The sequence below is a fragment of the Erinaceus europaeus genome, chromosome 10 (assembly GCF_950295315.1).
Source record: "Erinaceus europaeus chromosome 10, mEriEur2.1, whole genome shotgun sequence".
Taxonomy (NCBI): domain Eukaryota; kingdom Metazoa; phylum Chordata; class Mammalia; order Eulipotyphla; family Erinaceidae; genus Erinaceus; species Erinaceus europaeus.
In genome coordinates this window covers 101,679,455-101,702,525 of record NC_080171.1, presented here as the reverse complement: position 1 = coordinate 101,702,525, position 23,071 = coordinate 101,679,455, and the positions used below count along the sequence as shown (strand labels likewise).

Sequence of the window (23,071 nt, the reverse complement as noted above, 5' to 3'; positions counted from 1 at the left end):
CAATAGCCTCTGGGTGGTCCCAAGGCACAGCCAGGTTTGAGAACAAGTGACTGCTTCCTCAGGTCTCAGATTCCTCATCTGTCAAATGGGGGAGTGTAAGTCCCATCCTGTAGCATGACCTCGAAGAAAGTGAGCCCTGGGCCTGGGAAGGGCTCTGCAAATAAACGGTGGAGATGCGATTCCACAGACCTAAGAGTAACCAGTGCAGCAATGAAGCAATAGCCTGACCTCTGCATAACCCAGGAAATGGCCCCGAGGCAGAGCTAGCAGGGGGAGGAGGACAGTCCTCTCAATGAAAAGCTCCACATGGCCAAAGCCTTTCAATAGCTCCTACCATTGTTTTTTAAATACAGAAAGGAGCCTAATGTGGTGATCAGCAGAGGGGAAAGCAGAGAAGGGAATAAACCAGGAAACCAAAACTCCACCACCAACCCCTAAACACAACCAGCAGGAGTCAAATATTAATTAACTGCATCTTCCACCAGGACCCTCTGTTTGCAGAATTCATTCATGTTTGTTATAACAAACGCCACAGGAGTCAACCAACACAACCTATATCTTCAGAGAAGCCGGAAGTCACCAGTGGAACAGACACCTGGTGAGGTGCAGACTTGGGGGAGTTTGCTCTTGAAACAAATGCACCCCAATCTTCAGCTAATTGTCTATGATGGAGGGGGAGGGGAGTTGTTGCAGTGACCTGGATTGGAAGCATTTGCAGGTATTTGAAGATGTCAACACCTTGCACTCTGGAAAATTAATCCATAGAGCATTTAAATAATGACCCCAGCATTCAGGCAGAAAGGCAATCTTAAAATTCCAAAGTAAAACATAGTCTCAACATGGTGAAAAAAAAAATTATTAATTAGGGAGTTGGGCGGTAGTGCAGCGGCTTAAGCGCTCGTGGCGCATAGCTAGAAATTTTTTACTAAAGCTAATTTAGTGGGAGTTTGAAAGCTCTCTTCTAAATAACTGTTGAGATAAAGAAGGCATTGTAAAGGAAATCACATCTCACCTAGACATTGCATGCTATTTGGGTATTAGCTAAATGAAAGCATGAGCTACAAAAATCTACAAGATGCAGCCAAGGCAATACTCAAAAGAAAATTCATACCCATAAATATAGAGAAAAGGTATTCAGTTTCTTTCACAAGTTCCTCTAACATAATGTTAACTCTCCCATCAAACAGCCATCAAAAACACAGAAACTTCTGTATAGTTATCTTGCCAAGTTTCCTTAACACACAGACAATGGAAAGATTACCAGTACAAGGTTTTCTCTCTCCAAACTTAAAGATGAGGATGAAATTCCAGGCATATCAGAGATCCATCAACGCGCAGTGGGTGTACTGCTTCCATTAGACAGGTAATGAAAGCAAACTGAGTGGCCCAGGAGGTGGTACAAAGTCTAGAGCTCTAGACTTATAAGTATAAGATTCCAAGCAGGGTTGGAGTTCAATTCCTGGCACTTCCATGTGCCAGAGTGGTGGTCTGTGGTACTCTTTGCCTCTTCTGGCTCAGATAATTATTTTTTAAATTACAAATATGAGGGGCCAGGTGGTGGCACACCTGGTTGAGTGCACATTACAATGTGCAAGAACCCAGGTTCAAGTCCCTGGTCCCCACCTGCAGGGGGAAAGCTTCACGAGTGATGAAGCAGTGCTGCAGGTGTCTCTCTGTCTCTCTCCCTTTCTATCACCCCCTTCCCTCTCAATTTCTGGCTGTGTCTATCCAATAAATAAAGATTTTTTTTAATTGTAAATAAAAAATAAATTACAAATATATAATCAAGCCAGGAAATTCTGGAGTGCTTAAGAGATCCCTTGACCTGAAGCCTGCTGGTAACAACTGGAAGCATAAGGTAACCAGAAACCCAAACCCTGACTCTTCCACTCCCATGTGTGACATTTGTCAAGTGACTTCACATTTGCTTGATAGTAAGCAACCTCAAACTCCCAGAGACCCCCTACAAAACATTCTCATATGGGGGCCTGGCAGTAGTGCAAAGGGTTAAGTGCACATGACACAAAACATAAGGACCGGGGAGTAAGGATCCAGGTTCCTAAGGTTGCCCATTTGAGTCCCCGGCTCCCCACCTGCAGGAAGGTTGCCTCACAAATGGTGAAGCGGTCTGTAAGTGTCTATCTTTATCTACCATCTCTGTCTTCCCTTCCTCTCTCGATTTCTCTCTGTCCTATCCAACAACAATGACAGCAAAAACAACAACAATAATAATAACAACAATGATAACAAGGGCAACAAAAGGGAAAAAACAGCCTCCGGGAGCAATGGACTTATAGTGCAAGCACTGAGTCCCAGCAATAACCCCAGAGGCAGAAAAAGAAAAGCATTTTCGTATATGTTGGTCTGGAGATAGACTGAAATGTGGCTGATTTAGGTTGGGCCCCACTAGCAGTTTCTTTTTTGTTTGTTTGTTTTTGCCACCAGGGTTTCTCTGGGACTTCATGCCTGTGTGGTTCCACTACTCCCAGTAGGCTCTTTCTGTTTATCCGTTTCTTTCTTTCTTTCTCTTTTTTCCAGGTAGGAAGTGAGAGACAGAGAGGGAGAAGAAATACAACAGCACTGCTCCCCACACATGGTGCTGCTATGGTGGTGGCGGAGGCTCAAATCCAGGCCCTTGCACATAGTAAAGTATGCGCTCTACCAACGGGAGCTATGTCCCAGACCCTGCTGGGGAGTTTTGGCTGTGGATCATAGTGAACTAGGCTCCAGGGTATGGGCTGGGTTCAAGTCAGCTCCATGTGCTTCTACATCTTTTTTGGGTCTGAAGTAGAGTGGAGACTATCAAAATATCGTATCAGGACAGATCACATGGATGTAAAACAGAGGGGAAAAATTCATGCAACCTCTCCTAAAGCCTCCCCTAAGGGGAACTGTCTCTTCCACACATGATCCATTGGCCAAAACAAGGTGGGGGATCCAGGCCAAAGGTGGTGCGGTAGGAAAACCCCATCTGTCCCCAGGGAGAAGGGAAGTGAATACCTCTCAACAATGGTCCAATCTAGCTTACTTTACTAGCTTCAGTTTTACCTGTGAAGCAGGACTGAAAAACCAAGTCTGTTCTTAGCAACAAAGGTGTTAAGTTCTGCTTTAACCTATCTGGAATTCAACTCTGCACTGGTTGACTTTTAATTTTTTTTTTTCCCACCAGAGCTTCATGCCTACACAATTGCACCACTTTTAGCACTCCTTTTCTTTTTCTTCCTCTCTTTTTCTTTCCTTCCAGATAGAGAATGATAGAGAAGAAGAGAGAAAGGAGGACACCATAGTACTGCTCTACCGCTTCTCCTGTGCACAGTGCTCCCACGTGACAGCTAGGGCCTTGAGTCAAGGTCCTTTGCAGGTGATTAGGTAGGTGTGTGTGCTCTACTGAGTGAGCCATCTCCCAGATCCTAGGCTATTTGGCCTTAGACTTGAGGCAGGTCCCACTGATGCCCCATGGGGAGATGGTCTGAGTTGGTTGCAAAAGATAATAAAAACCAAAGTGACTATTAGATGTGAAAACTGGTATGTGTCAGAGGAGTTTAGGAAGGGAAGTGTAAGGGATGAATACTGGAAGTGGTGTCTGGTCTCATGGTACTGGGACTCTGGTGGTTGTGAATGTTAGTGGGTCATATACACATGTATAGCAATAAAAAAAACTGTAGTCCTAAAATTTCATATGTAAACCATTGTTAAATGCTTGGGAAGGGAGAGCAAGGGGTGCAGCCAAACAACAGAGCTGATACTCAAGGGGAAGAGCTAGAACCTATGGTAGGAACTTTACCACAAAGGTTAGCTGCTAAGTCTCCAAAGTTGATTAAGTCCCACTGAAATGTTTACTACAGGGATGAGCTCACAGTTAACTAGGCACCTCTGGTGCTATAAGCAAGGCTGACCTCTCTCATTGGCTAACTGCCTTTGCAATCTCCTTAGTCCTTCTGGTCCAAGACTAGCCTGGTAGGCTCCTCAGCCAGAGCTCTGGAAGTAGAGGGGCTTAAATAGTCTCACTTTGGTGGTTTGGTGTTGGGATGACTTTTTTTTTTTTTCTTGCCTCCAAGGTCCACTGCTCCTGGCAGTCATTTATATATTTTTTTCTATTTTATTTGATAGGACAGAGAAACATTGAGAGGGGAGGGAGAGAAAGATAGACACCTGCAGACCTGCTTCACCACTTGTGAAGTGTTCTCCCTGGAAGTGGGGGTTGGGGGCTGGAAACCTGGAGCAGGTCCTTCTGCACGGGTGCACCACTGTCCTCACCCTTAGGATGATTCTGTGGTCAGTCCAGCCCCTCTCTTCACCTCTCCTCTCCTCTCCTCTCCTCTCCTCTCTTCTCTCCTCACCTCTCCTTTCCTCTTTCTCCTCCCCCTACTCCCCTCTTCCTCCTCCCTATTCTCTCTCTCTACCAGAGTACTGCTCAGCTCTGGCTTATGTTGGTGATTGAACCTGGGGCCTTGGAGCCACAGGCATGAAAATCTACTGCATAAGCCAATGTGTGTCTCCTTGGCTCCAGTCTCATTTTTAAACCATGAGGAAGACACAGAAGAGGAGAGAGCCCGGAAGCATTTGGGCTGCAGAGAAGAGACTTCAGGTTCACACACAGACTCGGCCACATTCTGACTCTGCAACAAAACAGATAAGCTCTGTGCACCTGCTTCCTCAACTGGGGAACAGAGCTGCTGGCTCCATCCCATGGGCATGGATGTCTGCAGGCAGTGGTGGAGGGCTGAGTCAGAGAAGCAGGATGGGGGAGCTCAGCTCTCCCAAAGAGGCATTCCAGAAAAGCTTCAGTCTCTGCAGCTACAAATCAGGACTCATCTAGCAAACTGGATGAAGGGAGGGGTGTCTAAAGACCCCAAGTTGTGGCCCACACTGTGAACTCTTCTCAATAAGCAATGCTTCTCTCCCCTTCTGTAGGATCCTGAGAGTGGCAGCTAATTTGCCTCAGCCAACATGGGGACAAAACTAGTCACTAAAAATGGGATGTCAGGGTATGTCACATCTTATAAAAGTTAACTATTTGGGGCTTGGTGGTGGTGCACCTGGTTGAGTGCACACATCACCTGTGCAAGGACACAGGTTTGAGCCTCCATCCCTACCTGCGGGGGGAAAGCTTTGAAAGTGGTGAAGCAGTGCTGCAGGTGTCTCTCTCTATCTCCCCCTACCCTCTCAATTTCTGGCTGTCTCCATCCACTAAACATTTTTTTAATTATAAATAAATAAAATAAAATAAAGGTTAACTATTCCAAAGAGTAGACTCTCTAGATTTGTCCAGTCTCAGACACTATCAGTGGTAAGGTACACTGATTTCAGAAGTGTGAGAGATATGGAAGGGAATGCTTTGAGGAGCTGAGATTGGATGTCTGGTGGTAGCACTGAGAAAGCAAATGGTGCTTCCATGGGATTAAACAGTGTCTGGTTTCACTGCCTCGAGATCACTTTATCTCCCTGAATGCCTGCCATTAGAGAGCCCACAGGCCTTCCCTCTTCCCTTACACCCTGTAAAGGGCTTAGCACATAGTAGATACTCAGCAGATATCTACAGACAGAGCGAACCTATTCTAGCCTTCTATTCATCAAAGAATCAATGAGTTAACAGTGAATGTTGTGTGTTCATTAAAGGACTGTGTTCACCACTAACAAACGGAAGGGCAAGATTGGTTAAGAACTCTTGCCTTTGGACTGGGGAGATAGCATAATGGTTATGCAAAAGACTCTCTACACTGATACCTCTCTCTCTCTCTCTATCTCTCTCTCTCTCTCTCTCTCACACACACACACACAAGTAAATATTTCTTTTTAAATTTTAAAAAGTTGGGTGGGGAGACAGCATAATGGTTATATAGAAAGACTCTCATGCCTGAGGCTTCAAAGTCCAAGGTTCAATCCCCTGCATCACCATAAACCAAACTGGGTAGTGCTCTGGTAAAAAAATAAATTTGTCAGGAGTCGGGTGGTAGTGCAGCAGGTTAAGCACACATGGTGCGAAGCACAAGGACCGGAGCAAGGATCCCAGTTCGAGCCCCCAGCTCCCCACCTGTAGGGGAGTCGCTTCACAGGCAGTGAAGCAGGTCTGCAGGTGTCTGTCTTTCTCTCCCCCTCTCTGTCTTCCCCTCCTCTCTTCATTTCTCTCTGTCCTATCCAACAATGAATGACATCAACAACAACATGAAATAGTGTAGTGGATAGTTTTGGCTCCTCAAGCATGAGGTTCTGAATCTCAATCATGGCATGGCCTGTGCCAGAATGATGCTATGGTTCTCACTCTTTCTCATTAACTAATTTTTAAAAATCCAGGAGTATCATCCACATGCTTGTTCTCATCAGCAAAGTCTGAAGAACAGAAAGCCAAAAAAAAAACTAGAATGGAGGAAACAGATGATGGGAAGGCCCTGGCTCCTGGAGGACAGTGTTGTGACCCACACTGGACAGCACCCTGAGAAATACATCACTGGGTCAAGCCTTTAAGATCTGGGGATTGTTTGTTACTGCAGCAGAGCACAGGCCAGCTCGTGGCCTTTGTAGCAGTCATTCCTATTTCCTTACACTTGAGAAATAAAGGGCCAAAGACATGCCCGCTGCCAACTGGGGAGAGACTGCCTTGGGGGAGAGGTTAAGGGAGAAGGAAGAGGGGATGAGGTGCCAGGCTGGGGCCACAGTTGTGTCTGGAGAAACAGGGACGACGGAGGCTTTCTGCCGAGCTCCAGTGCTGGGTTCCAGGGGAGTCATGCCACAGGGATAAACCTTGAACAGCATTAAGGCTTCACAGGCTTGCACAGCCATTCAGGAGCCCCAGCTCTGGGTCCTGGCACCCCACATCTTCCCCCTGCTTGTGCCCTGAACAGGTATCCAGGTTTAAAGAGTCGGCTCTGAAGGCAGGCAGGTAGAACTGCAGTTGCCCCACTGCCCTGAGCCTCAGCCGAGTCAAAAATTGTGAAATTGGTGATATTGTGAAAGCAGTTGTGGTCATGACTATCACACAGCCACTTGCTGTGCACTAGAGTGAAGGGCTCAGTGACTAGCACACAGTTGGTGTTTGATGAAAAGTCCAGGGATAGGGCCCAAGGTAGGGGCCCACTGTGCTGCATCCTGGGGTCAGCTGTGGGGAGAGGATCTGCTCCCCAGCACAGACCAACAGGCTTCACTCTCCTGCCTCTGCCTCACAGCTGGACTAACACAAGCTGGGCTCCTGCTCTCGTGTTCACTCTGCTGAGGCCAGAACTGAACTCTGGACATCTCATTAGTCCTGGACTTGTGTCAGTGTCTTTGTGTATCTGCATGTCTGTTTTTGTGCCTGTGTGCCTGTGTCTGTGTCTGTGTGTGCCTGTGACTATGTGTATCTCTGTGTGTTTGTATCTGTGTGCATATGTGCAAATGTGTGTGTCTTTGTGTGTCTGTAACTGTGTGCATCTGTGTCTGTGTTTCTATGTATGTGTGTATCTATATGTCTTTGTGTATCATCTGTATATCTATGTGTCTCTCTGTGTGTCTGTGTGTCTGTGTGTCAGGGCAGACAGTATGGAGCAGGAGGAAGACCCTGGCTTAGAGGCCCGTGTGTGAGTCCTGCCCCACCCCACCACAGCGGGAGGACCACAGCAGCTGCTCTTTGTCTTTGCGCCTCAGTTTCATCTGTGTGGCAAAAGCGATGGTAGTGCCAAGAGCCCAAGGGGGTTGTGAGTGTAGAGGGACCTGCCTGGTCCCCTTTCACCAACCCAAGATCCAGAACTAGAATCCTACTTGGCCTCTTTTTTTTTTTAATTTTTTTTGTAAGGAGGAAATGAACTGAGGACATACTGTCAGTACTCGCTGAGCAGTGTGTCTCTTATTCTCTTCACACACAGATACATACACAGAGATATACGCTTGAGAGATGATTTTTTTCTTTAAGAAATGCTCTCAAAACAAAAACAAAAACTCTGCTTTGTTGCATGTAGCAGCATTAAAAATTCACCAGTTGTGGGGAAGAAAGGGACAGGAGTACAGGCAGAGCTGGGACCAGACTGTCCAAGAGGCTGAGCCAGGAAGTGCAGGGGGAGGCCAGTCCTGGGTTCCTATGCCCTGTGAGCCCGCCCACCAGGCCCACCACTTCCCCTCCAGCTAGTCCTCATCACATAACCCGGTTTGCTCCCATGCCACCTTCATCACAACCATGTCTGTTCCCTCCACTCAGAAATGTGTGGTCCACAGAGCAAGAGCACAGCCTGGCACACAGTAGGTGCTTCCTATTTGTGAACAAACAAAATGAAGGAGTAAATAACTGAGTGGACACAGAGCACAAAGCACTGATGGGCTCCTTCCCCAGCTCAGAACAGTGGCTGGTGCCCCTGGTGGGGAGCCTTTCTTCCCTGGGCCTCAGTTTTCTCAGCTGTAGAATGGAAATGATAACAAACACACACGCACACACACACACCCTGAGTTGTTTTGAAGATTAATGCGTCCCAAATCCATGTTGAGCACAGTTCTCTTTCTGTCTGCTACAACAATCTGTAGGTGAGCTCACTGAGTGGGGAGGTGGGGAGGCAGGCAGGGTTCCCTCTACTCGAATGAGTAATAATAATAATAAAAAGTAAATAAAAATATCCTACAATTCAGTCCCTAAGATCCAAGGAGCTTCTCACTCCTTAGAAATTCCCAGTGAGCCCAGTGAGGAGACAAAGGTCTGTACTAAGTGAGTTATAAAAACAACTCTCAGCAAGGAACCACAGAGCTGCCCACCCACCTTCCCTTCCACCCACACACACCATTCAGGGCCAGCCCACGATTAACTCTGGCCTGCCCAGCATGCTCTGCTTCCAGCAGGATTTTGAAAAAGGAGGGTTAACATTTCTCAGCTCACTTCAGTAGTCATCCCCTAAAAATTCAAAGTACTTTTAAAAAAAAATAAAAGATTTATTTGCTAATGAGAAAGGGGGAAGAGAGAGGGAAAGGTAGAGGGTATGAGAGCACCATGATATTGGGGATTGAACTCAGGACCTCAAGTTTGAGAGTCTGGTGCTTTATCCACTGCACCACCTCCAAAGCACTTTTTAAAAATAGTTGTATTTGGGAGTCAGGCGGTAGCGCAGCGGTTTAAGCGCAAGCGGCACAAAGTGCGAGGACCCGCGCTAAGACCCGTGCAAGGATCACCCATCAAGCCCCGGCTCCCCACCTGCGGGGTAGCCACTTCACAGGCGGTGAAGCAGGTCTGCAGGTGTCTATGTTTCTCTCCCCCTCTCTGTCTTCCCCTCCTCTCTCCATTTCTCTCTGTCCTATCCAACAACGACATCAATAACGACAATAAAACAACAAGGGCAACAAAAGGGAATAAATAAATATATTTTTAATAATGATAATTGTATGTATTTATTAGTATGTGTGAGAAAGAGAATGAGGGGGCCGGGGCAGTGGCACACACCCAGTAAAGCACACACGTTATCATACACAAGGACCTGAATTCAAGTCCCCAGTGCCCATCTGCAGAAGGGAAGCTTCTATAGTGGTGAAGCAGTGCTGTAGATGTTCCTCTCTCTATCTCTCTCTCTCTCTATCTATCTCTCCCTCCCTCCCTCTCTCTCCCCCTACCCCGCTCTCCTCTCCTATCCTCAAAAAAATGGCTCTTGGGAGTCGGGATGTAGCGCAGCGGGTTAAGCACAGGTGGCGCAAAGCACAGGTGGCCCAAAGCACAGGTGGCGCAAAGCGCAGGTGGCAAAGCGCAAGCACCAATGTAAGGATCTGGGTTCAAGCCCCCGGCTCCCCACCTGCAGGGGAGTCGCTTCACAAGTGGTGAAGCAGGTCTGCAGGTATCTTTCTCTCCCGCTCTCTATCCTTTCCTCCTCTCTCCATTTCTCTCTGTCCTATCCGACAACAACGACATCAACAACAATAACTACAACCGTAAAACAACAAGGGCAACAAATGGGAATAAACAAATAAATAAATATTTAAAAAATGGCCATAGGGAGTAATGGATTCGTAGTGCAGACACAGAGCCCCAGCATTAACCCTGGTGGCAATTTAAAAAGAGAGAATGAGAATCAGAGTATCACTCTGACACGATGCTGGAGATTGAACCCAGGACCTTATGCTTGAGAGTCCAGCACTCCAGCCACGATGCCCCTCCTGAGCCTTTAAGACTGCCTTTTCTTTTTTTCCTTTCTCTTTTTCTTTTACTTTGTTTGCTTTGTGTTGTTGTTGCTGTTTTACCAGAGCACTGCTCAGCACCTGTTTATGGTGGTCCTGGGGATTGAATCCTGGACCTGGTAGCCTCAGGCATGGAAGGCTTTTGCATAACCATTATGCTGTCTCCTGGCCCTTCAAAGCACCTTGGGGTCATTTCATGCTCACTGTACCTCCTGGAGGAAGGTGTCAGATGAGGAAACAGATTCCAAAGAGCTGATGCATAGGACGGAAAGAAAAGAGACCAACCTTGGGCTAGAAGCTCTTTTCCTGATCCCTAGGCCACATTCTGGCCTAGGGATGTCAGCTCAACCATTCCAGATGTCCACAGCACCAGACAGTTCTTCACTCTCTTACCAGGGATGAAATGTACCCAGTACACTTGCTGTGAAAGATCCCAGCTGAGCCCTTGGCAGACATCACTAATCAACTGGGGCATGTGCCAAATCCCTTCCAACCCAGGGCTCCAGGTAGACACTACCAATCAATCAGGATGGACCTGGAAGATGAAGACTCCTCAACCCTGCTTTGGGCAATCTGAGATGCCTGGTATTCTCTCCAGAGCTTAGCATAGCATTTGCACATTGGCCAACATCTGGTCCATGGTGGCTGAGCAAATGAATGAATGAATGAATGAATGAATGAATGAATGAATGAATGAATAGGGTTATGCCAAATGCTCAGGCAGAGACCCCAGAAAGAGTTCACAGATGCCCTCTGTGACATCCCATCAGCATTCATTTAAGAAGCCAGGTGGTGCACCCAGTAGAGTGCACAGATTACCATGTACAAGGACCCAGCTTCAACACCTCAGCCCCTAGCTATAGAGGTAGAATCTTCAAGATCAGGGGTCAGGCGGTAACACAGCGGGTTAAGCACAGGTGGCGCAAAGCCCAAGGAACAGCATCAGGATCCCAGTTCAAACCCCCAGCTCCCCACCTGCAGATGGGTCGCTTCACAAGTGATGAAGCAGGTCTGCAGGTGTCTATCTTTCTCTCCCCCGCTCTTTGTCTTCCCCTCGTCTCTCCATTTCTCTCTGTCATATCCAACAACAATGACATCAGTAACAATAAGAATAACCACAACAACAATAAAACAACTAGGGCAACAAAAGGGAAAAAAATAGCCTCCAGGAGCGGTGGATTCGTGGTGCAGGCACCGAGCCTCAGCAATAACCCTGGAGGAAAAAAATCTTCAAGATCAGTGATGTGGTACTGCAGGTCTCTGTCTTTCCCTTTCCCTCTCTATTAAAAAAAAAAAATTCATTCAAAATGTCAGTGAACTCAGAGAATTGGGAGTTCTCCAGGACTCTCCTGCCGCTCATGGTGGCTCCACTTTCTTTTTTTTTTAATATTTATTTATTCCCTTTTGTTGCCCTTGTTGTTTTATTGTTGTAGTTATTATTGTTGTCATTGTTGTTGGAATAGGACAGAGAGAAATGGAGAGGGGAAAGACAGAGAGAGGGAGAGGAAGATAGACACCTGCAGACCTGTTTCACCACTTGTGAAGTGACACCCCTGCAAGTGGGGAGCCAGGGCTTGAACCAGGATCCTTATGCGGGTCCTTGTGCTTAGTGCCACCTGTGCTTAACCTGCTGCGCTACAGCCTGACTCCTGGTGGCTCCACTTTCTGAGAGTCCTAAGAGTGGACTTACTCTCTCCTTCTATACTGTGTGACCTCAGGCAAGTTACCCAGGCTCTCTGTGCCTCATCTGTGCCATCCATCAAATGAGCAATATAATCGAATCTGCCTCCAAGGTTGGCCTGGCGACTGCAGAGCCCCCTGTGGGAATCACTTAGCCCCAGGGCCAGCAGAGACAGGCGCCCAGAAAAGCCAGGTTGCTGCAGTCTATCTCATCACACAGCCAGGGGCTGTGAGGTCTTTCTGGGCACCAAGCCTACTGCTCAGGCCCATGCTCGGCCAACAGAAACACTGGTAAGCAGGTTGTTAACCTCCACCTAGGATGGTGACAGGGTGCCAGCTCTGTGAAGCAGGAGGAGGTGCTGCCTGTGACCGCAGTCTAGCTCCCCCGTATCCACTGACCACAGAACAGTCTTCTTGGGGTGCAACTTGGGGTTCTTGCATCCAAACAATACTGACTATACAGCCTCAGAGAGAACTCAAGTCCAAGCTGAAACAGCCAGACTAAACTGGGAACTTAAGAAATCTGGGTTCCTATCCCCACCTCCAGTCAACACCCTCAACATCTCCCCTTATTCTCTCTGGACTTCAGTTTACCCATCTGAACATTAAGATGGGGAAAGTCTGTTGTCTAGGACTTTGCCAATTTTCCAAATGTCTTCTGCATACTTACATTCATTGACTGATCCACTCCATGAGTACTTACTGAGTGCCTGCTGTGTACCAGGCCCCATGCTAGGGCCAGCCCTACTTACTCTCTGCTAGAAAGGCCCCCCCAAGTGGCAGCTTCCTGCAAGAAGCCTCTCCAGAGAATTCATCAGTCACACCCCTATAACTTTGTCCTTTTTGCCATAGACTTACCCCTCACCCCTCTGCATCATCAGTCTGTCTATCTCTACTTCTCTGCATTGTGGCCTCCTGGGGGGGGGGGGACGGAGAGCAGAATCTTGGTTTATCCTTTCTCCTTCTGCAGGGCTTGCAGACTAGGGTTCTGGAAACTTCTCTCAAGCCAGTGAGCAAATGAGTGAATGCATTGATCCCAAGTCTCTCTCCCCACAACACAGCACTCTGAATGAAGCTTTCTGCTCGACATTCCTAACTGCCAAGCACTCCCACAGAGCTCTCTAGGCAAATGCCACTGAAACCTGGAGACTTCCTGATCCCATCCTTAACCTCTGAGCTGGGTGACCAGGAACTGACCACAGTCATTGGCGAGGTGTGGGCTGACATTACCTGGGGTTTGACAGGAGCCCAGGCCACCCAGTTTTTCTGCAGCCTGCTCCATTCTGTCCCAGTAGAGATTCAGCAGAGCTAGGCATTAATTAATTTCCTCCAGGGAACAGTGACTTTGAGCCAGATGTAATCTCTCGGCTCCAGGGGAAAGGTGAATACCCCCAACCTTTCTCAGGTGGCCAGAAAAATAAGGTCAGTAGACCTTTATTCCAAGAAGCTTGGTTGCACTTAGACCTTCTGCCCTGCACACACACTCATGAACACATGCACACACTCGCTGCCCCAGCGATCAGTGGTGCCCTCCTCTGAGCCATCACCCTGTGTGCAACCCACCCATCTCCATATACATCTACAGGTCCTAATGTGTGCCCCCTTCTCTGAAGCTTCACTGCCGCGGGGACACCAAAGAGCTCAGCTGTCACTCTGCCTCCTTCAGCAAGTGTTTCCTTACAACAGATGTAGCATTCCCACCTCCCAAGTCACCCCCCAAAAGATCAAGGGTTTTTATTCAGTTTGACAACTGCTTAGCCCTCCCCAGTAGTCTACTTCTCTATTCTTGAGAAAGAAGGGAGATCAAGTGACTGTTTGAGCCCAAGACAAGAGGGGGACCAGGCAGAAGGGGATGATCACCTATTGGCTGATGTCAGGAAGCAAAAGAGCCTCAGAGAAACTCAAACCCCCCCCCCCCCATTAGGGAAGAGGATGAGTGGGAGGCTTGGAGGTGCCAAGGAGAGATACCAACATGAGGAGTCTGCTCCCCTGTCCCAGTCTGTGGCTAAGGAATCCACCCCAACCCTGATTCCCATCCAGCCTCTAGAGCCATGTGATGGGAGGGGGGGAAGACATCTCTAAGAATGAATGTGAATGACCAGCTGAGGCTGGGATGGAGATTTCCTTCTTTGTGGCTTCCTGCAAGTCCTACCCTCAGAGCAGTTGGCAACAAAGTGATGGGGAGTATAGATCAAATCAAGGTCATAATCATCATGACCTAAGCCCCAGGAAAGGGAAATCTGACCTATGAAATGACAGAAGCAGGGGGGCTGATTTCAAATAATCAAAAGGTAGTTCCTATCCTTACAACAGACCTGGATTCAAAACCTACCTCCACTCCTTTCTGGTTCTGTGACCTTGATCAAGGATCATTTTGAAAAGTCAGTGTTTCCTATAAATAAACATGGGGTTGAGGTGCACCTGGCTGAGCGCACATGTTACAATGTGCAAGGACCCGGGTTCAATCCCCTGGTCCCCACCTGCAAGGGGAAAGCTTTGCGAGTGGTGAAGCAATGGTGCAGGTGTCTCTCAGTCTCTCTCCCTCTCTATCACCCCCTTCCATCTCAATTTCTGGTTGTCTCTATCCAATAAATAAATACAAAAAAAATAACTATCTAAAAAAGAAAAAAAAAACCTGGCTAGTGCAGAAGGAAGGTTCCCCAAATGGCACTCATAATGCACTCCTGGGTTCCTGTGACATGTCAGCACCCCAGATCCCCAGCCTGATGGGGACCCTGACCAGGAAAGCAGATAGGACCTTCCACTTCCCACCCACTGACCCACCTCTCATGCTAGTCAAGTCTCAAAGGTGAACTTCAAAAATAAATGAAGCCTCTGCATGTCTTCACAGGCCTTGGGGAAGCAAAAGGCCCTGTGTGTTTCTTCCTACAATTATTGTCACATGAGCAAGCATCACAGTCCTGCATCTCCCTATTACCAGTTCACCTCTAGAAAGGATGTGGGGCACACAGCTTTTCTCACAGTCCTCCAAAATGTGGAGACTGGGTTCTCTGGACCAGGGCAAGGAGAGGTGCCACTGATCACAGGGGCTTGGGTCCGTTCTAGTCACCTGGAAAGACAGAGCACTAAACCTGGAGCCCTGAGGCCTCAGCAAATCACTGCTGCTGTGTCCTAGTGTACTCATCTAGAACATGGGGTGACTTTGTTTTCATCCTTAATACCTGGCACTGAGTAGAGGCTGGAAACTTGTTCACAGAGACTAATCTAGGAAATTCATATTTTATTTATTTATTGGAGAGAGACAAGAGAGAAATCAAGAGGGAAAGGGGAGATAGAAAGAGAGAAAGACAGACACCTGCAGCCATTCCACTGCTTGTGAAACTTCCCCCAGGAACTTGGGAGTTTAAACCTGGTTATTCCCTCATTGTAACATGTGCGCTCTACTGGGTGTGCTACCTGCTGGCCCCTGGACTGAAGAGACACTAAAAAACTGCCGAGTGGGTTGGTTGGGTCTCTTCCTGCCAAGGGCAGAGTGGGTGCTGAGGAGAGAGGTGAGTCAGAAGAAACCCCAAGACCTTTGCTCCTAAGATGTCCTCCCCCCACCAATCCCCACAGACTCCATGAAGCCCCTTGAAGAATCACTTCAAGGACCACCCCCTTCCTTAGACAAACTTTCTGACCATTTACTTCAAGGAGGCCCACCTGGGTGCCTTGGAGGCACACACATCCCATCAGACAGGCAATCACCCCCTTTCAAGTCTCCAGATCTCCTTGGGGGAGGGAAGGGGAAGAGAGGGGAGGGGAGGGGAGGGGGGAGGGGAGGTATCCCTGGGTGTCACAGTCCAGGCCCTCTCTGTGTTCTCCAGTAGGCTCAGTCCCCAGCTGGGAAGAGATGGTCCATGGGCGGTTCGGGACCAGAAAACAAGCAGCACCAGTCCATGTTAAGATGGCGAGGGTCCTTGGTCACCTCCTGCTGGAGCTCACCTCCTGTTGGGACAAACCCTAACTCTGCCCCTTTGGAGTTGTGTCCCCAGAGTAGCTCCCTCTTGGGAATGGCTCCAAGGAGCTGAGGGGCTGTTGAGGAGAGGAATTCCTAACTAAAGCCTGCCCCACACCAGATACACAATAATGGGCTCTATTGTCATTACTGTTAGAAAGGAAAGGTACCGAACAGGTGAGGTTAGGAGACTGCTGTCGGCTCTCTGACAGCCTTTGGGCCTCAGCTTTCAGCTCCAGGAGACTCTTCCATCAGAGGGAACCCATAATCACCACGCTTTGGTCTTTCCTATCAGATAAGTGGAAAGAGGACTCTTCCCACAGCAGTCCCTGGGAGCAGTCCCTGGGATGAGAGTCAGACGTCAGATCCCACATTCCTTGTGGCTGAGTGCACCTCCAAGCCTCTCTCCCGGCAGTTCTACCAACTGTCGTCAAGCCAACGGCCCCATAAGCCTCCTGCCAAAGCCGTTGCGGCAGGTGAGAAAGGAGACGCCGCGTGGCGGGGAGAGGGGAGCCGCGCGCACCTGCAGCAGGTGAGGCCCGACCGTGAGGAAGGGGGAGGAGCCCCCATCGCAGAACTCTGGTGAACCGACCCCTAGCTCCTGGGAGCTGGGCCTAGGACGCCCGAGGCCCCTAACGTGGCGGCTGCGGGGCGACCCACGTTGCAGACAGCAGCCCCAGCTCCTCCGAGCCCCGCGCGGCGCGGCGGCCCCAGGAGAACATTCGAGGCAGCCGCAGCTTTAGAGGCCTCGGGTCCGTTCGGTATTTGAATAGCACAAAGGAACCGCCTTGGTCTGATTGGCCAGCCTAGTGGTCCCGGGGCGGGCAGCGCCTGTCACTCGGGAGGCTCTCGGCCTTCCTATTGGCTCATCTGGAATGGGGCGGGTCCCAGACGCCCGGCTAAATAGCTGGGGCCGGGGACGACCGGGGCTCATTGCTTTGGCGCCGTCTGGGGAGCGCGAGCCTGCGGGTGGCGCGCGTTGCACTGTGGCGGCTCCTCTCGGAGCGCAGCCGACCCGCTGACCGGGGCTCCGTTTCCCCTGTCCGGCGCGCCCCGGCGTTCGGCTGGAGACCGAAACAGCAGCGGCCGCGGCTGCTCTGCCGCCGCCGTCTCCGCGGGAGCATGGAGTGCGCCCTGGATGCCCAGAGCCTGATCAGCATCTCCCTGCGCAAGATCCACAGCTCCCGGACCCAGCGCGGCGGCATCAAGCTACACAAGAATCTCCTGGTGTCCTACGTGCTCCGCAACGCGCGCCAGCTCTACCTGAGCGAGCGCTACGCCGAGCTCTACCGGCGCCAGCAGCAGCAGCAGCAGCAGCAGCCGCCCCACCACCAGCACCAGCACCAGCACCTCGCGTACGCCTCGCCGGGCATGCCGGCCAGCGCGGCCGACTTCGGCCCGCTCCAACTTGGCGGCGGCGGGGACGCGGAGGCGCGCGACCCGGTTGCCCGGCACCAGCTGCACCAGCTGCACCTCCAACAGCAGCTGCACCAGCTCCAGCACCCGGCGCCCAGGGGCTGCGCGGCGGCGGCCGGGGCGCCCGCGGGCGGCGCGGGGGCGCTCTCGGAGCTGCCCGTGTGCGCCGCGCTCCAGCCGCCGCACGGCGCGCCCCATCGCGGGCATCCCTTGGAGCCGCTGCAGCCAGGTCCTGCGCCGCTGCCGCCTCCCGTGCCCACCGCGCTCTGCCCGCGGGACCCTCGCGCCCTGGCCGCCTGCTCCTTGCCCTCCGCACCCCCAGGGGCCGCCCCTCAAGCCGCCGCCTCCCAGCCCGCCTCCCCGGCCCCCGCCTCCTCCCCCGGCTTCTACCGGGGCGCGTACCCGGCCCCCTCGGACTTCGGCGTGCACTGCAGCAGCCAGACCACCGTGTTGGACCTGGACACTCACGTGGTGACCACGGTGGAGAACGGCTACTTGCACCAGGACTGCTGCGCCTCCGCCCACTGCCCCTGCTGCGGCCAGGGCGCCCCGGGACCCGGCCTGACGTCCGCCGCCGGCTGCAAGCGCAAGTATTACCCTGGCCAGGAGGAGGACGACGACGAGCAGGAGGACGCGGGCGACCTGGGGGCCGAACCCCCCGGGGGCGCCCCGTTTGCCCCCTGCAAGCGCGCCCGCTTCGAGGACTTCTGCCCGGACTCGTCGCCGGACGCGTCCAACATTTCAAACTTGATCTCCATCTTTGGCTCGGGCTTCTCGGGGCTGGTGAGCCGACAGCCGGACTCCTCGGAGCAGCCGCCGCCGCTCAACGGGCAGCTGTGCGCCAAGCAGGCGCTCGCCAGCCTCGGCGCCTGGACTCGAGCCATTGTCGCCTTCTAGGGACCCCCGAGGGCACGGGGACCCGGGACCCCGCGGGGCTGGGGCCAGACAAAGACTCGGCCAAAGGGACGAGAGGAGGGAGCGAACAGGCGCCCGGCCACTCGTGGCTGAGCTGGGGACTAGCAGGGGGAGGTGGCTGATGTTTTATACATTGTAAAATAAAAAGAAAAAGAAATCTAAGATCTTGGACTTTATTTTTGCAGAGAGAAAAAGCGCCTATTTAAGTATGCTTTGTGTTTCTCCTACTCTTTTTTCTTCTTCTTCTTCTTCTTCTTTTTATTGTAGTGATTGCAGTGGTGTTTAGCGAGGAGCCAGCCACGTGAGGGAGGGCTGCTGCCCGGAGGAGGTGCTGGGCAGCCGGGGGCGAGGCCAGGCGGCCGGGCCACTAGGGCGCGCCGGGGTCGCAGCGCAGGAGGGCGCGGGGTCCGGGACGCCAATTCCAATCAGTTGTCAAAACCCAGGAAGCCAGGCGCTCGACGGTGTCAAGCACCCTCCGCGGGGTCTTGTGAAACCCTGAGCAAAAACAAAGGCAAATTCTATCCCCGAAAGGGACGTTTGGGTCACATTTCCTCTCTGGGGGCGGCCTCCAAAGTTCTCAAAATGAGAAGGCAGAAATGAAAACACTTCAACTTTTTCTTTTCTTCCCGGGGCGGGTGTCTTGAACCCTTCCTATTCCCGCCCCTCTGGCTCCGTTCTCCTCCCCTCCTCCACTTGTCTCGCGGACTCCGGGGTGGCGCCTGGCACCCCGACACTCTCCGACACTGTTTGGGGAAGGGGTGGGGGGCGGGCACGGCGGACTACATTTCCCATCATACCCAGCACTGCGGTCCTCATGAAACAAAAAAGGAAGTCTTTTCCTCCACCTGGAGCCCCGGCCGCCCGGAGGGAGGGAGGGGCCAGGGCCGCCAACTGCGTTGGAGACTTTTCGCTAAGTTCTGGTCAGCTGCGTTGTGGTGTTTGTGCGTGTGCTTCTAAGTTGCACTGTCCTGGGTCAGCCTTCGGTTGCATTTCATGAAACCAGCATTGTTAGAGCCTGTGAGCACCCTGTCCTGTGTCTTCAGCCGGATAGCTTGTCTAATTTAAGGTCTTTTGTTGTATTGATTAAAAGAAAAAAAAATGCTGGGGTCCGTCTGCAGCCCCATTCCCAACCCCGTCCCTGTTCTCTGCCATCAGCACCGTGTGAACTTCAGAACAAGTTGCCAAGCCCTTCTTGACCCTTCTCCCTCTGTCCTCTGTATTTTTTGTGCATACGGAATTGTATATCACCGGGTAAAACTGTTCAGATTGTTTAAATTTATAATCTTAATAAAAAAAAATCGATGATAAAAGGTGGTGGTGATGTGTTTGCAGCTCAGCCTGGAGTGTGGGTGGGTGGATGGGTAGAGGGAAGTGGAGGGGAGCCCCCTGGCCCAGTGCAACCCCCTCCATGGCCCCACTAGAGGCAGGATCTACCCACCCAAAGGCTGGGCTGGTGGAGGGATTGGGGAGAGGGGCTGTTAGTTACTGGGGGTGAAGCTAATGGTAAGCGCCCCCGGGGTCCCAGGCCCTCTGGGGCTTGTCCCCCGCGGGGCTCCCCGCCCCCGCGGTCTCCAGCAGGAAGCAGCGCCTGCCTCCAGCACATTTCCTGCCCGACCAGAAGCATAAGGCCTGGTCAGCCTCGAATCTGAGCTCGTGGCCCGGGGGAGGGGGAGGGCTTTTGGGCCACCCACACTCGCTGCCCTGCACCTTCTCCCACAGGGCCGCGCGTCTCCGATTGCAAGTTGGGGAAGTTTTTTTTTTTTTCCTTTTTTTTTCTTTTTTTTTTAAGTTGAGTTTGTTATCACTGCTCGGTGCCACTTGGTGGTGTGCTGGCGGCGTCTCCCTCCCTCCTCGCTCCTCCCCTCTCCCTCACCGCCTCCCTCCCGCCTGCATGGAGGCAGGAAGGCTCCAGGCGCACTCTCCCCTCTGACCACCTACGGAATGACCTCAGAGTGGGAGAATGTGCCAAGGCCCCGGGGACGCTCGCCTTCTCCTCACTGGAACCAAATCCACATCTGGAGCTCCGGCTGGACCCGGAGGCACACGGGGTGGCTCCAACTTTAGGAAGAGAAGATAGGAAAGAAAGACTGGGGGAGGTGGGACACGCGCTCACACACGCACACACTGTAGCAGTTTGCTCTGTTTATTCTTTTTCCGTGTCTCCGGAAGGCTCCCCAATGCCCTCGCACCCCCCCCACCCCGTGCTCCCCTTTCAGCAACAGCCTCCACAGGACGGCTTAGGCCGCCACTCTCCCACCCCTCCAGCCATCATGCCTCGCTTGCACTGTAAGGGAGGGTGCAGCCCAGAGACCCCACCCCAGCGCCGCTCCGCACTCCGGAAGACCCGCGCCAGTTAGTCTTAGGGGTCCGCGCGGCTCTGTGGTGCGTAGTGAAGTTCGCAGGGACACTCCGGAGCGAGGGGGGCCCGCGAAGGTCCGCGCTGGGGAGGGGGGAATCAGGGAAGAGGGAGGTTACAGAGACGTGCTTTTGGAAAAGAAAAGACACCTTCACCCCCCACCACCCGAAAAATGTTTCCTCAGCCTCCCACAGGAAAATTCTGGAGCTGCTGGGGGAGGGATCGGTGAATCCCCCCTCCCCATTTTTCTCCCTGCAAGTCCACGGAATTAGCTGTCTGCTGCACGGTTTTGATTCAATACCCCAAGCCAGTTGCCAGAGCTCCCCCTAGCGCCTCTTCGAGGGCGCTGCAGCAGTTGCAGCAGGGAGTGGGTGAGGCACCGCCTGGGGCGGCGGGGCGACTGGGGGCTGCTAGCTTCCCACCTGGGGCGCCGCGCCACGCGGGGATCCAGCCCCGCTGGGGAGGGCCTGGGGGTCACACGAGTCCCCAGCCCGGGCCCGCGTCCAGAAGGGGGCACGTGGCCGGCCGCCTTTGTTGGGAGAGTGGACCTGGGCACGCACGAAAAATATTCCACCATGAGGCTTAGGAACACCCCAGCGGTCCTAGCACCTCTACAGCAGAGGGTTGTGTGGGTAGCGCTCTGTGGACGGAGAAAGCTCAAATCAGTACCGGGGACTGGGTTCTCCTCCCCTCCACCAGGTTTTCTAAGCTGCGCCAGGAGACTCGGGCTCATTGCCATCTAGCGAGAGAGGAAAAGGGATGGGGAATGGGGGGTTGGCAGTTTCTGGGAGCTCTAGAAAAAGGAGCCCTTAACACACACACACACACACACACACACACACACACACACACACACCTTGTCTTTTCAAAGACCTTGGACAGCCACACAAAGGGTTAATGACCAGAGCAGAACATTTAGTGACACATTCCCCCCCACCCCCAATAGGATTCACTGGCCATTCTCAGCTCCCATTAAGCCTGACATAAAACTAAGACTACACAGCCTTACTTTCACACTGTGTGCTGCACTAAGAGCCACACCCAGTCCAATACACTGTCCCTACACAAGAGACCCAAAGTGCCATCCTCCAGACTCAAGCCCCTGGGGTACTGGCACAGTTAGGCTGCAGGCCTGCCTACAACATCCTGAGAGACTAATTTTCCTCAGAAACGCACAACTGACAGGCTGGGGGTGGGAGGGTGCCCAAGAGGGTCCTTGGAAATTGGGGAATGGGTGGAAGGATAGGCAAGCCAGGAATTCACAGGTAAGCTCATCTCTCCAGTAACAAGGCCCGCCCTGACCCACAAGACAGGACTTGGGGAAGTAAGAAGTGCTGTTTGGGGAAGTAAGAAGGCTGGAAGAAATTGAAGGACCCAAAGAGTAAAGAGAGGGGGAGCTTCCAGAGAACAGCAGCTCTGGAAGCACGAGCTGGAACAAGTGCCCTGTGTCCCCACCTATCCTAGTTATCCAGTAGAGCCCCCTTCCTTCTCTCTCTCTCTCTCTCTCTCTTTCACTTCCCCAGCTCCTACAACACTGCAGGTCCTACTGCCCTTGATACGTGGTGCAGGGCTGAGCCAGGCTCCAAGCTGCACTCTCAGCAACACAGAGCTGCTGGAATAACAGCCAGAGCCTCTTGAACTAGCAGGCTGGCCTCTTGAGCCAGCCCTGGGCTCCCAGGAGGTTTGCTGTACAGGGTGCTGAGATCTAGAGCTTCCATCACCACATGTGTGGGTCCATGGGTGTCCCTCTGGGGCAGGGTGCACACCAGGAGCTGTGTCTTTCTGCATGTTCATTCCCAGAGCAGCCCTTGGTGCCCTGCCTGGGCAAAGCCTTGAGCTAATCACTGCAAAGCATAGCAGCAAATACATGAACGGCACCTCTTGTCTAATTTCCCCAGCTCCTCTCTGACAGGCATACTAGGGGCATCCGTGTTTTTGATATGAGAAACCTGGGAGGCTGGGAAGATAGCATGAAGGTTATGCAAAAAATAATAATGATAATAATTTTTTCATGCCTTTCATGATGTTCAGTCCCCAGCATTCCCATAAGCCAGAGCTGAACAGTATTCTGGTCTCTCTCATTTAATTAATTAATTAATTAATTAATTGGACATGAAAAACCTTGCCCAAAGTGAAGGAATAGTCCCCTTCTTGTTGGGGTTCACAGTCAAATGCTAAAGAATTAACAACAGTAGTTCGGGAGGTAGTGCAGTGGATAAAGCACTGGATTTTCAATCATAAGATCCTGAGTTTAATCCCCGGCAGCACATGTACCAGAATGATGTCTGGTTCTTCCTCCTTTTCCCTTTCTCTCTCTCTCTCTCTCTCTCCTATCATCTTCATGAATAAATAAAATATATTTTAAAAAAATGATAACATACTACAACTCAGAACTGGCAAATGACCCTAGTGTAATCAAAATGGAAATTCTGCTGCTGATTCCACATGAGCTTAAAATGAATTCTGGTGTGACCCAGGAGGTAGCACAGTGGATAAAGCTTTGGACTTTCAAGCATGAGATCCTATGTTCGATCCTCAGCACTTAATGTACCCAAATTCTCTGATTCTGTCTGTCTTATCAAGAAAGATTTTATCAGGCAGGGTAGATAGCATAATGGTTATGCTAAGAG

At 51.5% G+C, this 23,071-nt stretch overlaps 1 protein-coding gene and 1 long non-coding RNA gene across 2 annotated transcripts in view; both read left to right on the top strand.

Annotated features, from left to right (window-relative positions):
- LOC132540925 (uncharacterized) overlaps positions 1-23,071 on the top strand; it is a 578,575-nt gene that overhangs the window by 434,499 nt on the left and 121,005 nt on the right. The gene's annotated exons all lie outside the window — the stretch shown is intronic.
- IER5L (immediate early response 5 like) lies at positions 16,670-18,247 on the top strand. Its single transcript, XM_007527031.2, has one exon. The coding sequence runs from the start codon at positions 16,877-16,879 to the stop codon at positions 18,065-18,067; it is 1,191 nt and encodes a 396-aa protein (XP_007527093.2). The 5' UTR covers positions 16,670-16,876; the 3' UTR covers positions 18,068-18,247.

Excerpts from the sequence above, each read along its gene's own strand:
- IER5L (XM_007527031.2), top strand. The coding sequence starts at position 16,877 with ATGGAGTGCGCCCTGGATGCCCAGAGCCTGATCAGCATCTCCCTGCGC.